This window comes from Myxine glutinosa, chromosome 9 (genome assembly GCF_964187855.1).
Source record: "Myxine glutinosa chromosome 9, kmMyxGlut1.1, whole genome shotgun sequence".
Taxonomy (NCBI): domain Eukaryota; kingdom Metazoa; phylum Chordata; class Myxini; order Myxiniformes; family Myxinidae; genus Myxine; species Myxine glutinosa.
The window spans coordinates 145,339,871-145,358,555 of record NC_136269.1 but is presented as its reverse complement, the minus strand read 5'-3'; the positions used below and the strand labels follow the sequence as shown (position 1 = coordinate 145,358,555).

The 18,685-nt window shown below is 47.7% G+C and overlaps 1 protein-coding gene across 2 annotated transcripts in view; it reads left to right on the top strand.

Moving 5' to 3' along the window:
• Positions 1–18,685, top strand: part of LOC137434800 (protein-glutamine gamma-glutamyltransferase K) — an 83,668-nt gene that overhangs the window by 35,795 nt on the left and 29,188 nt on the right. For both annotated transcript variants that reach the window (XM_078785028.1, XM_078785029.1), the window contains exon 8: positions 15,227–15,401. In XM_078785028.1, coding sequence (XP_078641154.1) covers positions 15,227–15,401 — 175 coding nt within the window. The remainder of the gene's footprint in view (positions 1–15,226; positions 15,402–18,685) is intronic.

The window sequence follows — 18,685 nt, the reverse complement described above, 5'->3', positions numbered from 1 at the left end:
AAATTATGCAAATTTTATGCAAATTTTTGATGAGGAGTAGAGTTGAGGGGTCTTTGAGGGCTTCATCGAGGTGCTCTCGGTTGCAAGACTGGGTCATTCTGAGAAGCACAGCAGGGTCAGAGATCATGATGTTCTCCTCCTCAGTGAATCTCTCCATCAACAGCCTCTCCATTGCCTCACACACTGTTTTGAGGCAAAAGAGGGACTTTGCGTAGGCCTTTCCACTGAGAACACCTTTGAGAGATCCACTTGTTACTAGTTGTGCCTCAAAGAGAATCTCTGCATATCCAGAACCACGCATCTTGTGTCCAGTGAGCATCCCGATGTAGTTCATGGATGTGTGGAAGGGTCCAATCGTTACTACATGACTAGCAAATTCATTTGGCCAGCGCCAGATGATGGGAAGGGCTTTCATGCAGACACCCAGATCAAATGTATTCAGGACCCATCTCTGACCCACCTCAGCAGTTGCTGCCTCGGAACGCTTCAGTAGCTCACGAACAACTGCGTTGTCTGTGATCGGTCTGTGCCTGGTGCCTGCATGGCATGGCAATGGCCTGCAGCCTGTGCCTGGGCTAGGGGGTTTCACCTCTGCAACTGGTTCTCCCCCACCCAGCAAATCAACAGTCGACTACTGCACGCCTATCCACCAACCGATCACAGACAACGCAGTTGTTCGTGAGCTACTGAAGCGTTCCGAGGCAGCAACTGCTGAGGTGGGTCAGAGATGGGTCCTGAATACATTTGATCTGGGTGTCTGCATGAAAGCCCTTCCCATCATCTGGCGCTGGCCAAATGAATTTGCTAGTCATGTAGTAACGATTGGACCCTTCCACACATCCATGAACTACATCGGGATGCTCACTGGACACAAGATGCGTGGTTCTGGATATGCAGAGATTCTCTTTGAGGCACAACTAGTAACAAGTGGATCTCTCAAAGGTGTTCTCAGTGGAAAGGCCTACGCAAAGTCCCTCTTTTGCCTCAAAACAGTGTGTGAGGCAATGGAGAGGCTGTTGATGGAGAGATTCACTGAGGAGGAGAACATCATGATCTCTGACCCTGCTGTGCTTCTCAGAATGACCCAGTCTTGCAACCGAGAGCACCTCGATGAAGCCCTCAAAGACCCCTCAACTCTACTCCTCATCAAAAATTTGCATAAAATTTGCATAATTTTGCATAAAATTTGCAGCAGTAATTTGCATAAAAATGGTATGTGGGACATTTTTTCAGCTTGGGGCCATAGCTAGTCATTTTCTACACATTTTTTCCAATCTAGAAACACTGATTAGAAGTATATCTCCGGGGGGTGCAGGGGGACCTAGTCTTCCTACTAGACTACATGGTCATTTAAGAATCCCACTTCCACAATGCAGGGAAATGGCGGGACAGGCAGCTAAGGGCGACAAGCCCTGCCGATCACCGTGAGAGTTACCTTTTCGATGTCACTGACAAGAACACTGACACACACTTCCTTGTTACCCTCGCCAGAGGAGAGGATATTGCATTTGATCCGTTTGTTTGTTTGTCTGTTTGTTAATTGCCGGAATCTATTCCGGCAAGTATGTTGGTTGGTTGTTTGGTTTGTCTGTCTTTCTGTTTGTCTGTCTGTTTGTGCGCAGTACTACGTCTGCATCGTCGCACACACATAGCATCGCCATACTTTACACACATATTTGCCTTGCCCTGGAATAGATTGTGCCAAATTTTTAACTCTCTTGGCCCAAGGTCAAGCTCAAGGTCACCCAAAACGTGAAAATCGTTAGATTTTAATCTTACAGCCGCCGTCACTTACGTTGGTGCTCGCCGTCACTGCGATGCGAAGCGAAACACGCCTCCGAGCTGTCACATTCACAATCGCTATGTCGTATGTACTCCCGATACGTGTTTCCTTCATTGTAAAAACTAGCAAGTCAACAGTTAAAAGGATTTTGAGCCGATAGGTGTTACAGCCTTGGCAAGATCGATGGAGACAGCGATCTGTTAGCTTATACACCACCCAAATAGCTATGCTGGCTATGCTGCTAGATATACACCGCCGGCAAGAGTATACAATATACATGTATAGATTTCAAGAGTATACATGTATAGATATAGATTTCCCGCCATCTTGATCCAAAATGGCCGATAAAAAAGTACATTCTGGCAAGTCTTCGGTCTCTGACTGATTTTTCATCTGTCTGTCTGTTTGTCCGCACAGAATAAATATGATTTTCTCTGCAACCGTTGGTCCAATTGACAGGAAATTTTCACCATAGGTGCAACTCCCACCTGTAGAATTTTAAAAATAATTATGATGTCATAGGTCACGTGGTTTGGCCGCCATCTTGAAAAAATCGAAAAACTTTGCACCTCTATATCTCGAAAAGCGCTGAATATAAAAAATTGAGACATGGCTCATTGTAAAGAACTCGCCATGCAGAATAAAATATGTTAATGATGATGTCATAGGTGCCTCCATTATGACGTCATACTTCAACAAGTAACAAAACTTCATCCGATCAAGATGAAATTTCTTGAGCATAATCTAGGAATAAATTAGTTTAGAAAAAAAATAATGATGACGTCATCGGTCACGTGGTTCGGCCGCCATATTTGTTTTAACACAAAAGCCTTAAAAAACACTGAAAATCATCCTGGCGAGGGTTTGCAATCTCTGATTGCTATTTTTCTTGTTGCTACTTGGACCAGAGTGAGCGTGTTGCCTCGTACGACAGAATGTAATACTTCTGAGGACCTTTCTCTCTCTCTCTCTCTCTCTCTCTCTCTCTCTCTCTCTCTCTCTCTCTCTCACCACATGCATATAGGTGGTCTTTCTATCTTCTACTGAATCCTCTCCGGCCTAGCTCCCCCTGCTCTGTCCCCCAAATATTCCTGCAGGACGCACAACATCTGCCAGCAACCCTCTTCTGGTGAAACTGTCAAAATCAAGACTCTCCGCTCACCTTCACTCTTTCATTCCTCTTTTATCCCACCTCTGGAACAAACTTGCATACTCTATTTCATCCCACTTCTCACTCCAGGTCTTCAAAACAGCTGTTCACCACCATCTGCGACGAAGTCAGGGCTGCCAAAAAGGAACGACGACGTGCCGAGAGACAGTGGCTGAAGATTGGCCTCACAGTCCATAAACAGTTGTATAACATAGCTAAAAGACTCGTCATAAAAATCATTCTGAAAGCAAAAACGTCATATATATCTGATCGGATTACGAGGAGCTCCTCCTGCAAGCAACTGTTCAGCATTACCAACTGCCTGTTTGCCACCAAAAATAAATCCGTTCTTCCCACTGTGTTTCCTCAAAACGAACGACCCCAACGCTTCCTGTATTTCTTTCACAATAAAATTCAGTCAATAAGAAACGATCTTGACAAGCAGTCACTCCTTTCCTTCGATGATGCTGAACACTGCTTTCACGGACGACCTCTTAGTTCGTTTACTCCTGTTACTGAGGAAATTGTCAAATGTACAATCCTCAAGTCAAACACAAAAACATGTGATCTCGACCTCCTTCCCACCGATTTGTTCATTGAGTGTTTGGACACCCTCCTCCCATTTATTACTGCAGTTATCAATGATTCTCTGACTACGGGTTCATTTCCGCTTCTCTTTAAGCAAGCTCTTGTTAAACCACTTCTTAAAAAGCCCACCCTTGACCTTAACGACATGAAAAATTACCGTCCCATCTCCAACCTGTCTTTCCTGTCAAAGATCACAGAAAGAATTGTGCTATCACAGATGAATGACCATCTAGTTTCAAATAATCTTTTCAATTCTCGCCAGTCAGCATATAGTCCAGGCCATAGCACCGAGACCACTCTCCTAAGAATATATATCTGATCAGACACAGACATAGAATAACACAGACATAGACATATGATGATCATAGAATAACCAATGATCTTCTGACCTCTCTTGACTGTGGTAAGGTTTCCGTCCTTGCTCTTTTGGACTTGTCTGCCGCCTTTGACACGATTGACCATAGTGTCTTAATTCGTCGTCTTGAACTCACATTTGGTATAACTGGTACTCCCCTTTCTTGGCTGATGTGCCATCTTACTGATAGAGTGCAAACAGTTGTTGTCAATGGCCAGAAATCAGCCCCTTCTCCGCTTTCCTTTGGCGTTCCCCAGGGCACAGTCCTGGGACCTATCCTCTTTCTTTTGTACACTCAGCCTCTATTTGATCTCGTTGCCAGACATTCAGTTGATCACCACGCCTTTGCGGACGACAATCAGCTGTACAAAGGAAGCACGATTCAACAAATCGTGCCCACTGTTGAAGTGTTAGAAGGCTGTATTGCCGACGTGAAGGCGTGGATGACCCAAAACAAACTTCAGCTGAACGATGCTAAAACAGAGTCTATGATTGTAAGATCGCACAGATGTCCTCTACAATGTTTACTTCCTACCACTATTCATGTTGGTGAAACCGATGTAAACTTTGTTTCGTCAGCCAAGAACCTCGGTGTGGTTTTCGACTGTAACATGACATTTTCCAAGCAAGTACTTCAAACTTGCAAATCAGCATACTTTCAGCTGCGAAAGATCGCATCCATTCGCCACTTTCTTATTCCTCAAGCTGCTCTAACTCTGGTCTGTGCCCTTGTCCTCTCAAGGCCAGACTCTTGTAATTCTTTGTATGCTGGCTGTCCTCAGTTTCTCTTGGATAAGTTACAAAAGGTTCAAAACTCTGCCGCTCGGCTTGTCTGTAAGGCGAAGAAGTCTGACCATGTTACTCCGCTCCTTGAATCTTTACACTGGCTGCCTGTCTCTGCTCGTGTGCAATACAAAACTTGCACACTATGTTGTAAATCATTGTGTGGAACGGGACCTCACTATCTCTCCGATTTGCTCACTCTCTATGAACCTCGGCGACGGCTTCGTTCAAGCGACGACTCTATGACCTTAGAGCCGCCGCGCACCAGCACCAAGTCGTTTGGCGAGAAATCCTTTTCCTTTGCTGCACCTCTGCTCTGGAATGACTTGCCTTCCTCTGTTCGACATGTTGACTCTCTTCCTGCCTTTAAAACCTCCCTCAAAACCTATCTGTTTCACAAGTCTTTCAAAGTCTAAGTCCTGTTTTCCCTTTGGTTTGAGGTGGGACAGAGATCGAGAGTATGTCTGTGTACATGTGTGGGGGAGGGGGGGGGGGGGAGGAGGAGGGGGAGTACACATCTGTGGGTTTTGAATGGGGAGGGAGAGGAATAGGGCAAGAGTGAAGGTGTGTGTGTGTGTGTATGTTTGTGTGTGTGTGTGTGCGTTCGCATGATAATGTAAAGTGCCATGAGGGTCGTTTACTCTGCTTGATGGGGCTATATAAGACTCCTTTATTATTATTATTATTATTATCTCTTATCTTACACCATCAGTACACTTATCATCTCACCACCATCCCCCATCCAAGACCTTGATCTTTTCTACCCCCGTTAATACACCCCAAATCCACCTTCTTCAAATTCCCTGTTTTCTTTCCTGAAAATCCCTGTAGTGTGCATCTTATTTATCCTGTGTAAGCGCCCTGCCCTCTCTTCCACAGATGTCCCTATTCTCTACTGTTGTACTTCCCTCTCTCCCCCTCTTTTCTCCCACTCCCTTTATTATATGTTCTCTGTGTTAGCTCGTATACAAGCCTAGACTAAGTATACAAAAAAGTGTTTGGAGAAGGAGTGGAAGAAGTACGGAGAGGCATTTATGGGATTTGCAGAAGTGTTGTGTGGAAACATGTCAGGAAAGTGTGCATCGTCGAGGGATAGAAACCAGATATGGTGGACAGAGGAAGTGGCAAAGGCAACTGGTGAAAAGAATGAGGATTGGAAGAGGATAATAATAATAATAATAATTCATTTATTTTGTATAGCGCTTTTCATGAAGCCAAAAGGCGCTTTAACAGAGTGCAAAACAGAAGATCAAGGATAGAGAGAGGCAGCCCGACGTGGGGTTGCTGCACCTTATGGGCAGAAGAAGAAAGCATCAAGAGGAGCTGTGGAAAAGGTGTGGAATGACATGAAAGATGAGGGGCACAACAAGTTAGAAGAGGATGGTGGGAAGAAGATGACCTTTAAATTGGAACGTGACGGGGATGAGAAAAGCATGGAAAGCAAAGACACAAATGTTGGGAGGGCAGTGATTAAGGATGAAGTAAGGAGGCTAGTGACAGAGAAGGGCACAGAATTGAAAGTGTGGGAAGGATATGCGAAACAGCTGAGAGTGAGAGGCAGGGTTTTTGTTCGGCCTTGGAGTGAGAGGCAGGGTTTTTGTTCGGCCTTGGAGTGAGGATCAGGGTTTATGTTCGGCATTGGAGTGAGAGGCAGGGTTTTTGTTCGGCCTTGGAGTGAGAGGCAGGGTTTTTGTTCGGCCTTGGAGTGAGTGGCAGGGTTTTTGTTCGGCTTTGGAGTGAGTGGCAGGGTTTTTGTTCAGCTTTGGAGTGAGTGGCAGGGTTTTTGTTCGGCATTGAAGTGAGAAGCAGGGTTTTTGTTTGGCTTTGGAGTGAGTGGCAGGGTTTTTGTTCGGCCTTGGAGTGAGGGGCTGGGTTTTTGTTCAGCCTTGGAGTGAGAGGCAGGGTTTTTGTTCGGCCTTGGAGTGAGTGGCAGGGTTTTTGTTCGACTTTGGAGTGAGAGGCAGGGTTTTTGTTCGGCCTTGGAGTGAGAGGCAGGGTTTTTGTTTGGCTTTGGAGTGAGTGGCAGGGTTTTCGTTCAGCCTTGGAGTGAGAGGCAGGGTTTTTGTTCGGCCTTGGAGTGAGTGGCAGGGTTTTTGTTCGGCCTTGGAGTGAGTGGCAGGGTTTTTGTTCGGCTTTGGAGTGAGTGGCAGGGTTTTTTTCGGCATTGAAGTGAGTGGCAGGGTTTTTGTTCGGCTTTGGAGTGAGTGGCAGGGTTTTTGTTCGGCATTGAAGTGAGTGGCAGGGTTTTTGTTCGGCTTTGGAGTGAGTGGCATGGTTTTTGTTCGGCCTAGCAGTGAGAGGCAGGGTTTTTGTTTGGCTTTGGAGTGAGTGGCAGGGTTTTTGTTCGGCCTTGGAGTGAGTGGCAGGGTTTTTGTTCGGCCTTGGAGTGAGGGGCTGGGTTTTTGTTCAGCCTTGGAGTGAGAGGCAGCGTTTTTGTTCGGCCTTGGAGTGAGTGGCAGGGTTTTTGTTCGACTTTGGAGTGAGAGGCAGGGTTTTTGTTCGGCCTTGGAGTGAGAGGCAGGGTTTTTGTTTGGCTTTGGAGTGAGTGGCAGGGTTTTCGTTCAGCCTTGGAGTGAGAGGCAGGGTTTTTGTTCGGCTTTGGAGTGAGTGGCAGGGTTTTTGTTCATTCTTGGAGTGAGGGGCTGGGTTTTTGTTCAGCCTTGGAGTGAGTGGCAGGGTTTTTGTTTGACTTTGGAGTGAGAGGCATGGTTTTTGTTTGGCCTTGGAGTGAGAGGCAGGGTTTTTGTTTGGCTTTGGAGTGAGTGGCAGGGTTTTCGTTCAGCCTTGGAGTGAGAGGCAGGGTTTTTGTTCGGCCTTGGAGTGAGTGGCAGGGTTTTTGTTCGGCCTTGGAGTGAGTGGCAGGGTTTTTGTTCGGCATTGAAGTGAGTGGCAGGGTTTTTGTTTGGCTTTGGAGTGAGTGGCAGGGTTTTTGTTCGGCCTTGGAGTGAGTGGCAGGGTTTTTGTTCGGCCTTGGAGTGAGGGGCTGGGTTTTTGTTCAGCCTTGGAGTGAGAGGCAGGGTTTTTGTTCGGCCTTGGAGTGAGTGGCAGGGTTTTTGTTCGACTTTGGAGTGAGAGGCAGGGATTTTGTTCGGCCTTGGAGTGAGAGGCAGGGTTTTTGTTTGGCTTTGGAGTGAGTGGCAGGGTTTTCGTTCAGCCTTGGAGTGAGAGGCAGGGTTTTTGTTCGGCCTTGGAGTGAGTGGCAGGGTTTTTGTTCATTCTTGGAGTGAGGGGCTGGGTTTTTGTTCAGCCTTGGAGTGAGTGGCAGGTTTTTTGTTTGACTTTGGAGTGAGAGGCATGGTTTTTGTTTGGCCTTGGAGTGAGAGGCAGGGTTTTTGTTTGGCTTTGGAGTGAGTGGCAGGGTTTTCGTTCAGCCTTGGAGTGAGAGGCAGGGTTTTTGTTCGGCCTTGGAGTGAGTGGCAGGGTTTTTGTTTGGCCTTGGAGTGAGTGGCAGGGTTTTGGTTTTGCCTTGGAGTGAGTGGCAGGGTTTTTGTTCGGCCTTGGAGTGAGTGGCATGGTTTTTGTTTGGCCTTGGAGTAAGAGGCGGGGTTTTTGTTTGGCTTTGGAGTGAGTGTTAGGATTCTTGTTTGGCCTTGGAGTGAGTGGCAGGGTTTTTGTTTGGCCTTGGAGTGAGTGGCAGTGTTTTTGTTCGGCCTTGGAGTGAGTGTTCGGGTTTTTGTTCGGCCTTGGAGTGAGTGGCAGGGTTTTTGTTTGGCTTTGGAGTGGGTGGTAGGGTTTTTGTTTGGCTTTGGAGTGTGTGGTAGGGTTTTTGTTTGGCCTTGGAGTGAGTAGCAGGGTTTTTGTTTGGCTTTTGAGTGAGTGGTAGGGTTTTTGTTTGGCCTTGGAGTGATAGTTGAGGTTTTTGTTTGGCTTTGGAGTGAGTGGCAAGGTTTTTGTTTGGCTTTGGAGTGAGTGGTCGGGTTTTTGTTTGGCTTTGGAGTGGGTGGTAGGGTTTTTGTTCGGCCTTGGAGTGAGTGGCAGGGTTTTTGTTTGGCTTTGGAGTGAGTGGTAGGGTTTTTGTTCGGCCTTGGAGTGAGTGGCAAGGTTTTTGTTTGGCTTTGGAGTGGGTGGTAGGGTTTTTGTTCGGCCTTGGAGTGAGAGGCAGGCAGGGCCGGTGCTACCATTAGGCCAACTAGGCAGCCGCCTGGGGCGCAGGCATCAGAGGGGCGCGTTACTGAACCTTAAAGGGTCACAGTTTTATACAAATTATTGTTTGAAGAAAAAACATAATAAAAGGAAAATGTAATAGTCGGCGAAGTGGCAGGGTTGTTGTGAATGAATGCGTATTATGTTGAAAAGCCAGATTTTGCTGGATCCTTTGAGAATTTCGAAGCTTTGACGCACCAAATCGCTCCATGGAGGCCGCCATCTTGCGGATGCGGAAGTATGCCTAAACAATTGCGAATAAGTTCAATAGAGGCTTTGGCTTCGCCGGCTCATTGCGGCTTTGCAGTAGGGTAATATTAGCTGGTGAGGCCGGTGTTGTGAATGAACGCATACGTATTATGTTGAAAAGCCAGATGTTGCTGGATCCTTTGAGACTTTCTAAGCTTTGATGCACCAAATCGCTCCATGGAGGCCGCCATCTTGCGGATGCGGAAGTATGCATAAAAAATTGCGAAAAAGTTCAATAGGAGTTTGTTTCACCAGTCTTTGTTCGATCCACAATCTTATGCACCTCTAATTAGTAATTAAAATACTTTGAGACCAACCTCGTTCCCCAGGCCCGCACGGGCCACTGAACTGAAAATATATAGAATGACCATTGCCATTCACACCGCACAGGTGGAGATTTAGCTACCGGGCGCCATCTTGGTTGGCACTCGATGCTGAGCGATGGTGATTTCCATCATGCGTTTGCACGGAATTCAGAGTGAAAAGCGATTGCGTTTTTTCACTTTTTGTGCGATCGTTTTTCAATAGGAAATCTATCACAATTACTACAACACTTTCCTTTATCGTTTCCTTTTCACAAAAAAAAATTCGAGAACAAATATTGTTAATTTGGGAGCGTGAAGAACTCGGGACATTTTCATGAAACTTGCGAAGAGTCTGTCCGAATTATTTCACAATGATTTCTTTTTGGTCAAAATTGAAAACATGAGCTGTCCTTTTATTACGTATCAAAATATTGCAAACTAAAGAGATGAAATGTAATCAACTTTATTAAGTCGGCCCAAATGGTTGGCAGAGTGAGCAGCCGGGAGAATGTACATGTCTGTGTGTACAACGTGTGTGTACCGTACATGTAATGTTTGTTTTTGTATGTCACATGATTTTGTCATTTTTCATTTACAAAATTTTTAATTACGAAAAATGTCATAATATGTCATTTTAACAGTTGTCTGGCTTTTAAAATCTGGGACACGTTCAAAACAAACGAGATCCGCAAAGCGAGTCGGTCGAGTCGTGCTAACCAAGATGGCGACACGGCGACTTCACTTTTCACGGAGTATGAGCATTCTATATATTTTCAATTCAGTGGCTTGGGCCCTGGTTATCTTCAACGAAAATCTTCACCAAACACCAAACAATGAGATTCGAGCATTTGAAAAAATATTTCAAAAAAGCTTGTGCTACGTGCTACGGCGGCTGAAAACGGCGTCAAATATTCTAAAATTGACGAAGAATTGTTTTTTTTGAAATCTCGCGGCCGTCCGGGATAGTTTTTCACGGCCGGAAATATCCGAAATTGAGACGGAAATCGTGGCAAGAGGCTTTGGCTTCGCCGGCTCATTGCGGCTTTGGCTTCGCCGGCTCATTGCGGCTTTGGCTTCGCCGGCTCATTGCGGCTTTGCAGTCGGGTCATATTAGTTCATTGTTCATAATAGTGTCAGTGATTAATTTTGAGCATGATTGTACGCTTCGCGGCATACGTCACATCCTGTTTGAAACGGACGTATCCTGCCCCCATGCACTTTCTCCCATACGTACAATCCGGCATGTTCAAAACGCCGCCGCCATTTTGTCATTGAGCGCATGGATTGATCATCGTCAGCGTCAGCGGAAAATGGGAGAATTAATAAATCGAAGTTGACAATTTTTTTTGGGAGGGGGATGCAAGTAGCTGGCCTTGCCGAGGGCGCAAAATAGTCTGGCGCCGGCCCTGGAGGCAGGGTTTTTGTTTGGCCTTGGAGTGAGAGGCAGGGTTTTTGTTTGGCCTTGGAGTGAGAGGCAGGGTTTTTCTTCGGCCTTGGAGTGAGTGGCAGGGTTTTTGTTCGGCTTTGGAGTGAGTGGCAGGGTTTTTGTTCGGCCTTGGAGTGAGTGGCAGGGTTTTTGTTTGGCCTTGAAGTGAGTGGCAGGGTTTTTGTTTGGCTTTGGAGTGAGTGGCAGGGTTTTTGTTTGGCTTTGGAGTGAGTGACAGGGTTTTTGTTTGGCTTTGGAGTGAGTGTTAGGGTTTTTGTTTGGCCTTGGAGTGAGTGTTAGGGTTTTTGTTTGGCCTTGGAGTGAGTGGCAGGGTTTTTGTTTGGCTTTGGAGTGAGTGACAGGGTTTTTGTTTGGCTTTGGAGTGAGTGACAGGGTTTTTGTTTGGCTTTGGAGTGAGTGTTAGGGTTTTTGTTTGGCCTTGGAGTGAGTGGCAGGGTTTTTGTTTGGCCTTGGAGTGAGAGGCGGGGTTTTTGTTTGGCTTTGGAGTGAGTGGTAGGGTTTTTGTTTGGCCTTGGGGTGAGAGGTGGGGTTTTTGTTTCGCTTTGGAGTGAGAGGCAGGGTTTTTGTTTGGCTTTGGAGTGAGTGGCAGGGTTTTTGTTTGGCTTTGGAGTGGGTGGTTGGGTTTTTGTTCGGCCTTGGAGTGAGTGGCAGGGTTTTTGTTTGGCTTCGGAGTGGGTGGTAGGGTTTTTGTTCGGCCTTGGAGTGAGTGGCAGGGTTTTTGTTTGGCCTTGGAAAGAGTGGCAGGGTTTTTGTTTGGCTTTGGAGTGGTTGGTTGGGTTTTTGTTCGGCCTTGGAGTGAGTGGCAGGGTTTTTGTTTGGCTTCAGAGTGGGTGGTAAGGTTTTAGTTCGGCCTTGGAGTAAGTGGCAGGGTTTTTGTTTGGCCGTGGAAAGAGTGGCAGGGTTTTTGTTTGGCCTTGGAGTGAGTGGCAGGGTTTTTGTTCGGCTTTGGAGTGAGTGGCAGGGTTTTTGTTCGGCCTTGGAGTGAGTGGCAGGGTTTTTGTTTGGCCTTGAAGTGAGTGGCAGGGTTTTTGTTTGGCTTTGGAGTGAGTGGCAGGGTTTTTGTTTGGCTTTGGAGTGAGTGACAGGGTTTTTGTTTGGCTTTGGAGTGAGTGTTAGGGTTTTTGTTTGGCCTTGGAGTGAGTGGCAGGGTTTTTGTTTGGCCTTGGAGTGAGAGGCGGGGTTTTTGTTTGGCTTTGGAGTGAGTGGTAGGGTTTTTGTTTGGCCTTGGAGTGAGAGGTGGGGTTTTTGTTTCGCTTTGGAGTGAGAGGCAGGGTTTTTGTTTGGCTTTGGAGTGAGTGGCAGGGTTTTTGTTTGGCTTTGGAGTGGGTGGTTGGGTTTTTGTTCGGCCTTGGAGTGAGTGGCAGGGTTTTTGTTTGGCTTCGGAGTGGGTGGTAGGGTTTTTGTTCGGCCTTGGAGTGAGTGGCAGGGTTTTTGTTTGGCCTTGGAAAGAGTGGCAGGGTTTTTGTTTGGCTTTGGAGTGGTTGGTTGGGTTTTTGTTCGGCCTTGGAGTGAGTGGCAGGGTTTTTGTTTGGCTTCAGAGTGGGTGGTAAGGTTTTAGTTCGGCCTTGGAGTGAGTGGCAGGGTTTTTGTTTGGCCGTGGAAAGAGTGGCAGGGTTTTTGTTTGGCCTTGGAGTGAGTGGCAGGGTTTTTGTTCGGCTTTGGAGTGAGTGGCAGGGTTTTTGTTTGGCCTTGAAGTGAGTGTGCAGGGTTTTTGTTTGGCTTTGGAGTGTGTGGCAGGGTTTTTTTTGGCTTTGGAGTGAGTGGCAGGGTTTTTGTTTGGCTTTGGAGTGAGTGGTAGGGTTTTTGTTTGGCTTTGGAGTGAGTGTTAGGGTTTTTGTTTGGCTTTGGAGTGAGAGGCGGGGTTTTTGTTCGGCTTTGGAGTGAGTGGCAGGGTTTTGGTTTGGCTTTGGAGTGAGTGTTAGGGTTTTTGTTTGGCTTTGGAGTGAGAGGCGGGGTTTTTGTTCGGCTTTGGAGTGAGTGGCAGGGTTTTTGTTCGGCCTTGGAGTGAGTGGCAGGGTTTTTGTTTGGCCTTGAAGTGAGTGGCAGGGTTTTTGTTTGGCTTTGGAGTTAGAGGCAGGGTTTTTGTTCGGCCTTGGAGTGAGTGGCGGGGTTTTTGTTTGGCTTTGGAGTGAGTGTTAGGGTTTTTGTTTGGCTTTGGAGTGAGAGGCGGGGTTTTTGTTCGGCTTTGGAGTGAGTGGCAGGGTTTTTGTTTCGCCTTGAAGTGAGTGGCAGGGTTTTTGTTTGGCTTTGGAGTTAGAGGCGGGGTTTTTGTTCGGCCTTGGAGTGAGTGGCGGGGTTTTTGTTTGGCTTTGGAGTGAGTGTTAGGGTTTTTGTTCAGCCTTGGAGTGAGCGGCAGGGTTTTTGTTTGGCCTTGGAGTGAGTGGCAGGGTTTTACTTTGGCTTTGGAGTGAGTGGCAGGGTTTTTGTTTGGCTTTGGAGTGGGTGGCAGGGTTTTTGTTTGGCTTTGGAGTTAGAGGCGGGGTTTTTGTTCGGCCTTGGAGTGAGTGGCGGGGTTTTTGTTTGGCTTTGGAGTGAATGGTAGGGTTTTTGTTCGGCCTTGGAGTGAGTGGCAGGGTTTTTGTTTGGCTTTGGAGTGAGTGGCAGTTTTTTGTTTGGCCTTGGAGTGGGTGGTAGGGTTTTTGTTTGGCTTTGGAGTGGTTGGTTGGGTTTTTGTTTGGCTTTGGAGTGAGTGGCAGGTTTTTGTTTGGCTTCAGAGTGAGTGGCAGGGTTTTTTTTCGGCCTTGGAGTGAGTGGCAGGGTTTTTGGTCAGCATTGGAGTGAGTGGCAGGTTTTTAGTCAGCATGGAGTGAGTGGCAGGTTTTTGTTTGGCTTTGGAGTGAGTGGCAGGGTTTTTGTTCGGCCATGGAGTGGGTGGTAGGGTTTTTTTTCGGCCTTGGAGTGAGTGGCAGGTTTTTGTTTGGCCTTGGAGTGAGTGGCAGGGTTTTTGTTCGGCCTTGGAGTTAGAGGCACGGTTTTTGTTCGGCCTTGGAGTGAGTGGCAGGGTTTTTGTTTGGCATTGGAGTGAGTGGCAGGGCTTTTGTTCGGCATTGGAGTGAGTGGCAGGGTTTTTGTTTGGCATTGGAGTGAGTGGCAGGTTTTTGTTCGACCTTGGAGTGGGTGGTAGGGTTTTTGCTTGGCTTTGGAGTGAGTGGCATGGTTTTTATTTTGGCTTTGGAGTGAGTGGCAGGTTTTTGTTCGGCCTTGGAGTGAATGGCAGGGTTTTTGTTTGGCTTTGGAGTGAGTGGCAGGTTTGTGTTCGGCCTTGGAGTGGGTGGCAGGGTTTTTGTTTGGCTTTGGAGTGAGTGGCAGGGTTTTTGTTTGGCTTTGGAGTGAGTGGCAGGTTTTTGTTCAGCCTTGGAGTGAGTGGCAGGGTTTTTGTTTGGCTTTGGAGTGAGTGGCAGGTTTTTGTTCGGCCTTGGAGTGAGTGGTCGGGTTTTTGTTCGGCCTTGGAGTGAGTGGCAGGTTTTTGTTCAGCCTTGGAGTGAGTGGCAGGGTTTTTGTTTGGCTTTTGAGTGAGTGGCAGGTTTTTGTTCGGCGTTGCAGTTGGTGGTAGGGTTTTTGCTTGGCTTTGGAGTGAGTGGCAGGATTTTTGTTTGGTTTTGGAGTGAGTGGCAGGGTTTGAGTTCGGCCTTGGAGTGAGTGGCAGGGTTTTTGTTTGGCTTTGGAGTGAGTGGCAGGGTTTTTGTTTGGCTTTGGAGTGAGTGGCAGGTTTTTGTTCGGCCTTGGAGTGGGTGGTAGGGTTTTTGTTTGGCTTTGGAGTGAGTGGCAGGGTTTTTGTTTGGCTTTGGAGTGAGTGGCAGGTTTTTGTTCGGCCTTGGAGTGAGTGGCAGGGTTTTTGTTTGGCTTTGGAGTGAGTGGCAGGTTTTTGTTCGGCCTTGGAGTGAGTGGTCAGGTTTTTGTTCGGCCTTGGAGTGAGTGGCAGATTTCTGTTCGGCCTTGGAGTGAGTGGTAGGGTTTTTGTTATATTGCCTGAGATGGGCCTTTTTCTTGCACGTCTCCCTGGCTGCTCATCCTGTTTGTTCGTTCTCGTCTCTCTCGTTCGTCGCCTGTTTCCTCAGGAAGCAAAGATTCCCTATTCCCTGATTTCTTGTTCCCTCTTCCTTCTCTCCCCTGGTCCCCTTCCCCATCATGCTGCCATCATATCCCACTGTCATGCTTTACTCTTCCCCCTTTTGTTTGTGAAGGGAAATAAACCCAGTTAAAATGAGAGCCAAGGATCTCGCATGCTTCTTCCGATTTTCGTGTGCTCAAATCTGCCATTAATCAAATGCAGTCCAAGCAAGTGGAAGCCAGTTCAGTCCATTTGACCAGCATCGGTATATTAATGAAATGCTGGACATGATATTGGTGTCATGCTCGCGACACGACATTGACATGTACCATTACCATGACAGATTCAATACCTGCAACTGCTTTGTTGCAGGTTAATTCGAAAGATGATAACGGAGTACTGGAGGGAAACTGGTCCGGGATGTATGGTTTAGGAACACCACCGGAGGCCTGGAATGGCAGCACTGCAATTCTCCTGGACTTCCGGGCCACACGCAGGCCTGTCGCCTATGGCCAATGCTGGGTCTTTTCTGGTGTTGCTACTACTGGTGAGTCATGGATTTGAGCTCAACCAAATCCATTGTACATCGATAGCTCCATAAATTGAGTTCCATATTGTTAAAATGAACATTCAGAGTAATGTCTCATTTTGTGTACGACCTTAACGGTTGCCTCATTCATTTTCTACTTCAAGGCATGTGTTGTCTATTGTGAAGGCATTTGCTTGCATATGGTAAACTACCTTCTCAATGATATGCAGCAGGTGAGAGCATGTGCTTACACGATCAGTGACAACGATAACCTGCATCGAGAACTAGGCCACATCATGACTCCCCTGAAATTCAATGGTTATCCTGCCCACAAGATCATCAGTAACTCCCCAAAAGCTCGTGAGCTAACATGGGAAGCCAGGGCATGTTATTCTCCCCTTCATTGGACGTATATCACACCACATTCGGCCACAATAGCAGTACGACATCGCTCAACACACAAGCTCGGATCGATTCTTCACACACAAGGCCAGAAGATTTCCTAACCACAATCCAGGTGTTTACCGCATCCTTTGGGAATGTGGTTAAAGTTTACATTGGTGAAACTGGCAGGACTTTCATCACGAGACTGAGAGAACATCAAGCACACAACAGATGAGGAGAATAGGAAAAATCAGCAATAGTCAATCATGTACAGACCAATAATCATCACGTGATATGGATGGACAGAAAACCTCCAACATCCATCAGCCACTGGTACACAAGGAGAAGAAGAGAACCTATGGAGGTGTCTATATATATATATATATATATATATATATATATATATATATATATATATATATACGGTTTTGAGATTGGCACATATTGATCATTAAAGGTTTTAAAGGGTTGCCCCCCATAGTCCACGAGCAACATGTAGGCCACCTTGTAGTATTAGTTATGTCATAGTATGTGTAAGTATAGGCCATTTCCCCTAGTAATATCTGCGTTGTGTAAAGGCATGAGTTTAGGTCCCGGTCATTTTGCATCCACCCTCCAAGTTCCACCTGAATGGTTGCCTTCCACCTGAAATTGATCCCGTGCCTCATTTGGCTGCCCGCAGCATTTGTTATGCTTTGGCTGCCCGCAGCATTTGTTACGCTTTGGCTGCCCGCAGCATTTGCTGCCCTTTGCTCGCTCACTAGTCGAGTAACACGAGGTAGGCCTAAGAGGGAGGAGCGCGGTTCGGGGTGGGGCGGCGTCAAGGCGGAGCGTCAGAGGCGATGACGGTAAGGGCCACCAGCCAACCAGGGCTCTAGCGGCATGGCATGACAGGGTGTGGTGAGGTGCGTCTGGTGAGTGCTAGAAGGTTCGTGGGGCGTGCCTATATAAGTGATTGGACAAAGCCCTTGGAAGGACTTATGCATGGGGACTGAAGCAAAGAACTGCAGAGCTTTCGCGGAGAAGAGGACTCGCAAGGGGAGAGCGTACGTACGAGGACTGTGAAGAACTTGATTCGCATCGCTCGCTTTGGAGGCATTGCACTATATCTCAAGTATAACGTACGCGCCAGAGGAAAGGCAGCCAGACGTGCCAGTGGCGAATATCGCCTACTCAACCATGCGAGTAAACGTGGCAATAGCCGCCAGTGATCACCGCTAACCGCCGAAGTCCGCTCCCTACCAAATCGCCCCGTATGAACCCTTTTGCGCCAAACGACACGCGGAGAGCTCCTGCCCCTCTACTTACCATCTGCACGGGATGAGCCGGAGACCGGAGGGAGCTGCACGAGAGCCATCCTTGGACGCGGACCATTATCTCGCAGCTGCAAGCCCTGTGTGAGTGTGTCTGTGTGTGCGACGGGCCCGTTTGTCCTGGGTATTAAGTTCAGACTGTTTTAAGGCTGCACTGTGTCCCCTTTTTCTGAACCATTGTAAATAGTGTAAATAAATCTTGTTATTCCTTTCTTCCCAATTCGATCGCCTTTGTGATTTCTCCATTGGCTAAGCGTGGTACGAACGAGATCGCTAGAACCGGGGTCACCATATAAATGGCACGGATCGCGTATATGCACCGCTCGGCGTCTCAGCACGCGTGATTCGTGCGGGGCTTATTTCCTCATTTCAGGGCAGTGCGAGTAATTAGGTAATAGTGATTCTAGTCCTAAGACCCTATTTCGCGCTGTCCAGGAAGGACATAGGTCCCGGGTCCTGCCGGCCAGTCAAAGACAAGGGTCTAATCCCCCCTTGGTAAGGGGAGAAGGCCGGCACTGAGATCCACAACAATATATATATATTTATATATATATATATATTGTTACGGATCTCGGGGGTCGGCGCTCCCCTTATCAAGGGGGGTGGGGGGGGGGGGGTTAATCCCCTTGTCCTTTAAGCTGGCTGTCCCGAGTCCTGTAGCTATGATGTCATGTCCGGTAAGCGCGGAATAGGGTGGTAGGCCGAATTGTTCCTATTACCTAATTACCAGCGCCTTCCGGGAAGCGAGGAAATGAGCCCCGCCCGAGCCGCGGCGTTAGTGGACATGCCGAGCGAAGCGAGCCGCGACTCAGGCCGTTAACAATGATTAACCCGATTCTGAGCGGTTCCTAATCGTGCCACAGATACTCAATTGAAAGAAAGGACGGATGCGATCGGATTAGGGAAAACCAAGAAAGAACAAGGTAATTTATTTACAAACCAAAAAGAAGAGGAAAGGAAAGAATGTACAGGAAGAAGAAGAAGAATCAGGACACAGGGCAGTCTTAACTACACAGTCTTAACTTACGACCCCAGATAAACATACGCACTCGCACGGGGATTGTAGCTGGTAGGGTGGAAGGTCCAGGTGGATGGTCCAGGCTCCAGTCGACTCCGGTCCAGTGGGCGAAACCCGGCAGGCAGCTCCGCGCGTAGTTGGAATGCGACCGGACCTTACATATGGCGGGGGGGGGGGGGGGGGGGGGGGTAGAGGCTGGCGTCCTTCAGCGTACGTAATAATTGTATGGCTGTGCCAAACGCACCCTCTCCAAGGTTCTCTTACAGCGTCAGCGAGTGAGCCCTTTCGCAATGTACGCTCCTGGATCAGTCCCGTTACAGGGGGTTCTTCTGCGCAGTACCATAGAAAGCAGTCCTTCAACAAAGCGCCTTTCCCAATAGTCCCTTTTCATGAGCGCCGCTGAACGAGTCCTTTACGATCAGACGTCTCCGCGCAGTCCTGTGAAAGGGCTTTGCGCTCGCGCTTTTAAAACACGTGCCAAGATCACTCCGCGCTCCACAAAGGCCACGCCCGTCGGTGATCTTACATCAGCCCTGGTTGGCTAGTGGGGGCTTACCGGCCATGCCTTTGACAGCTAGTTGACGGGC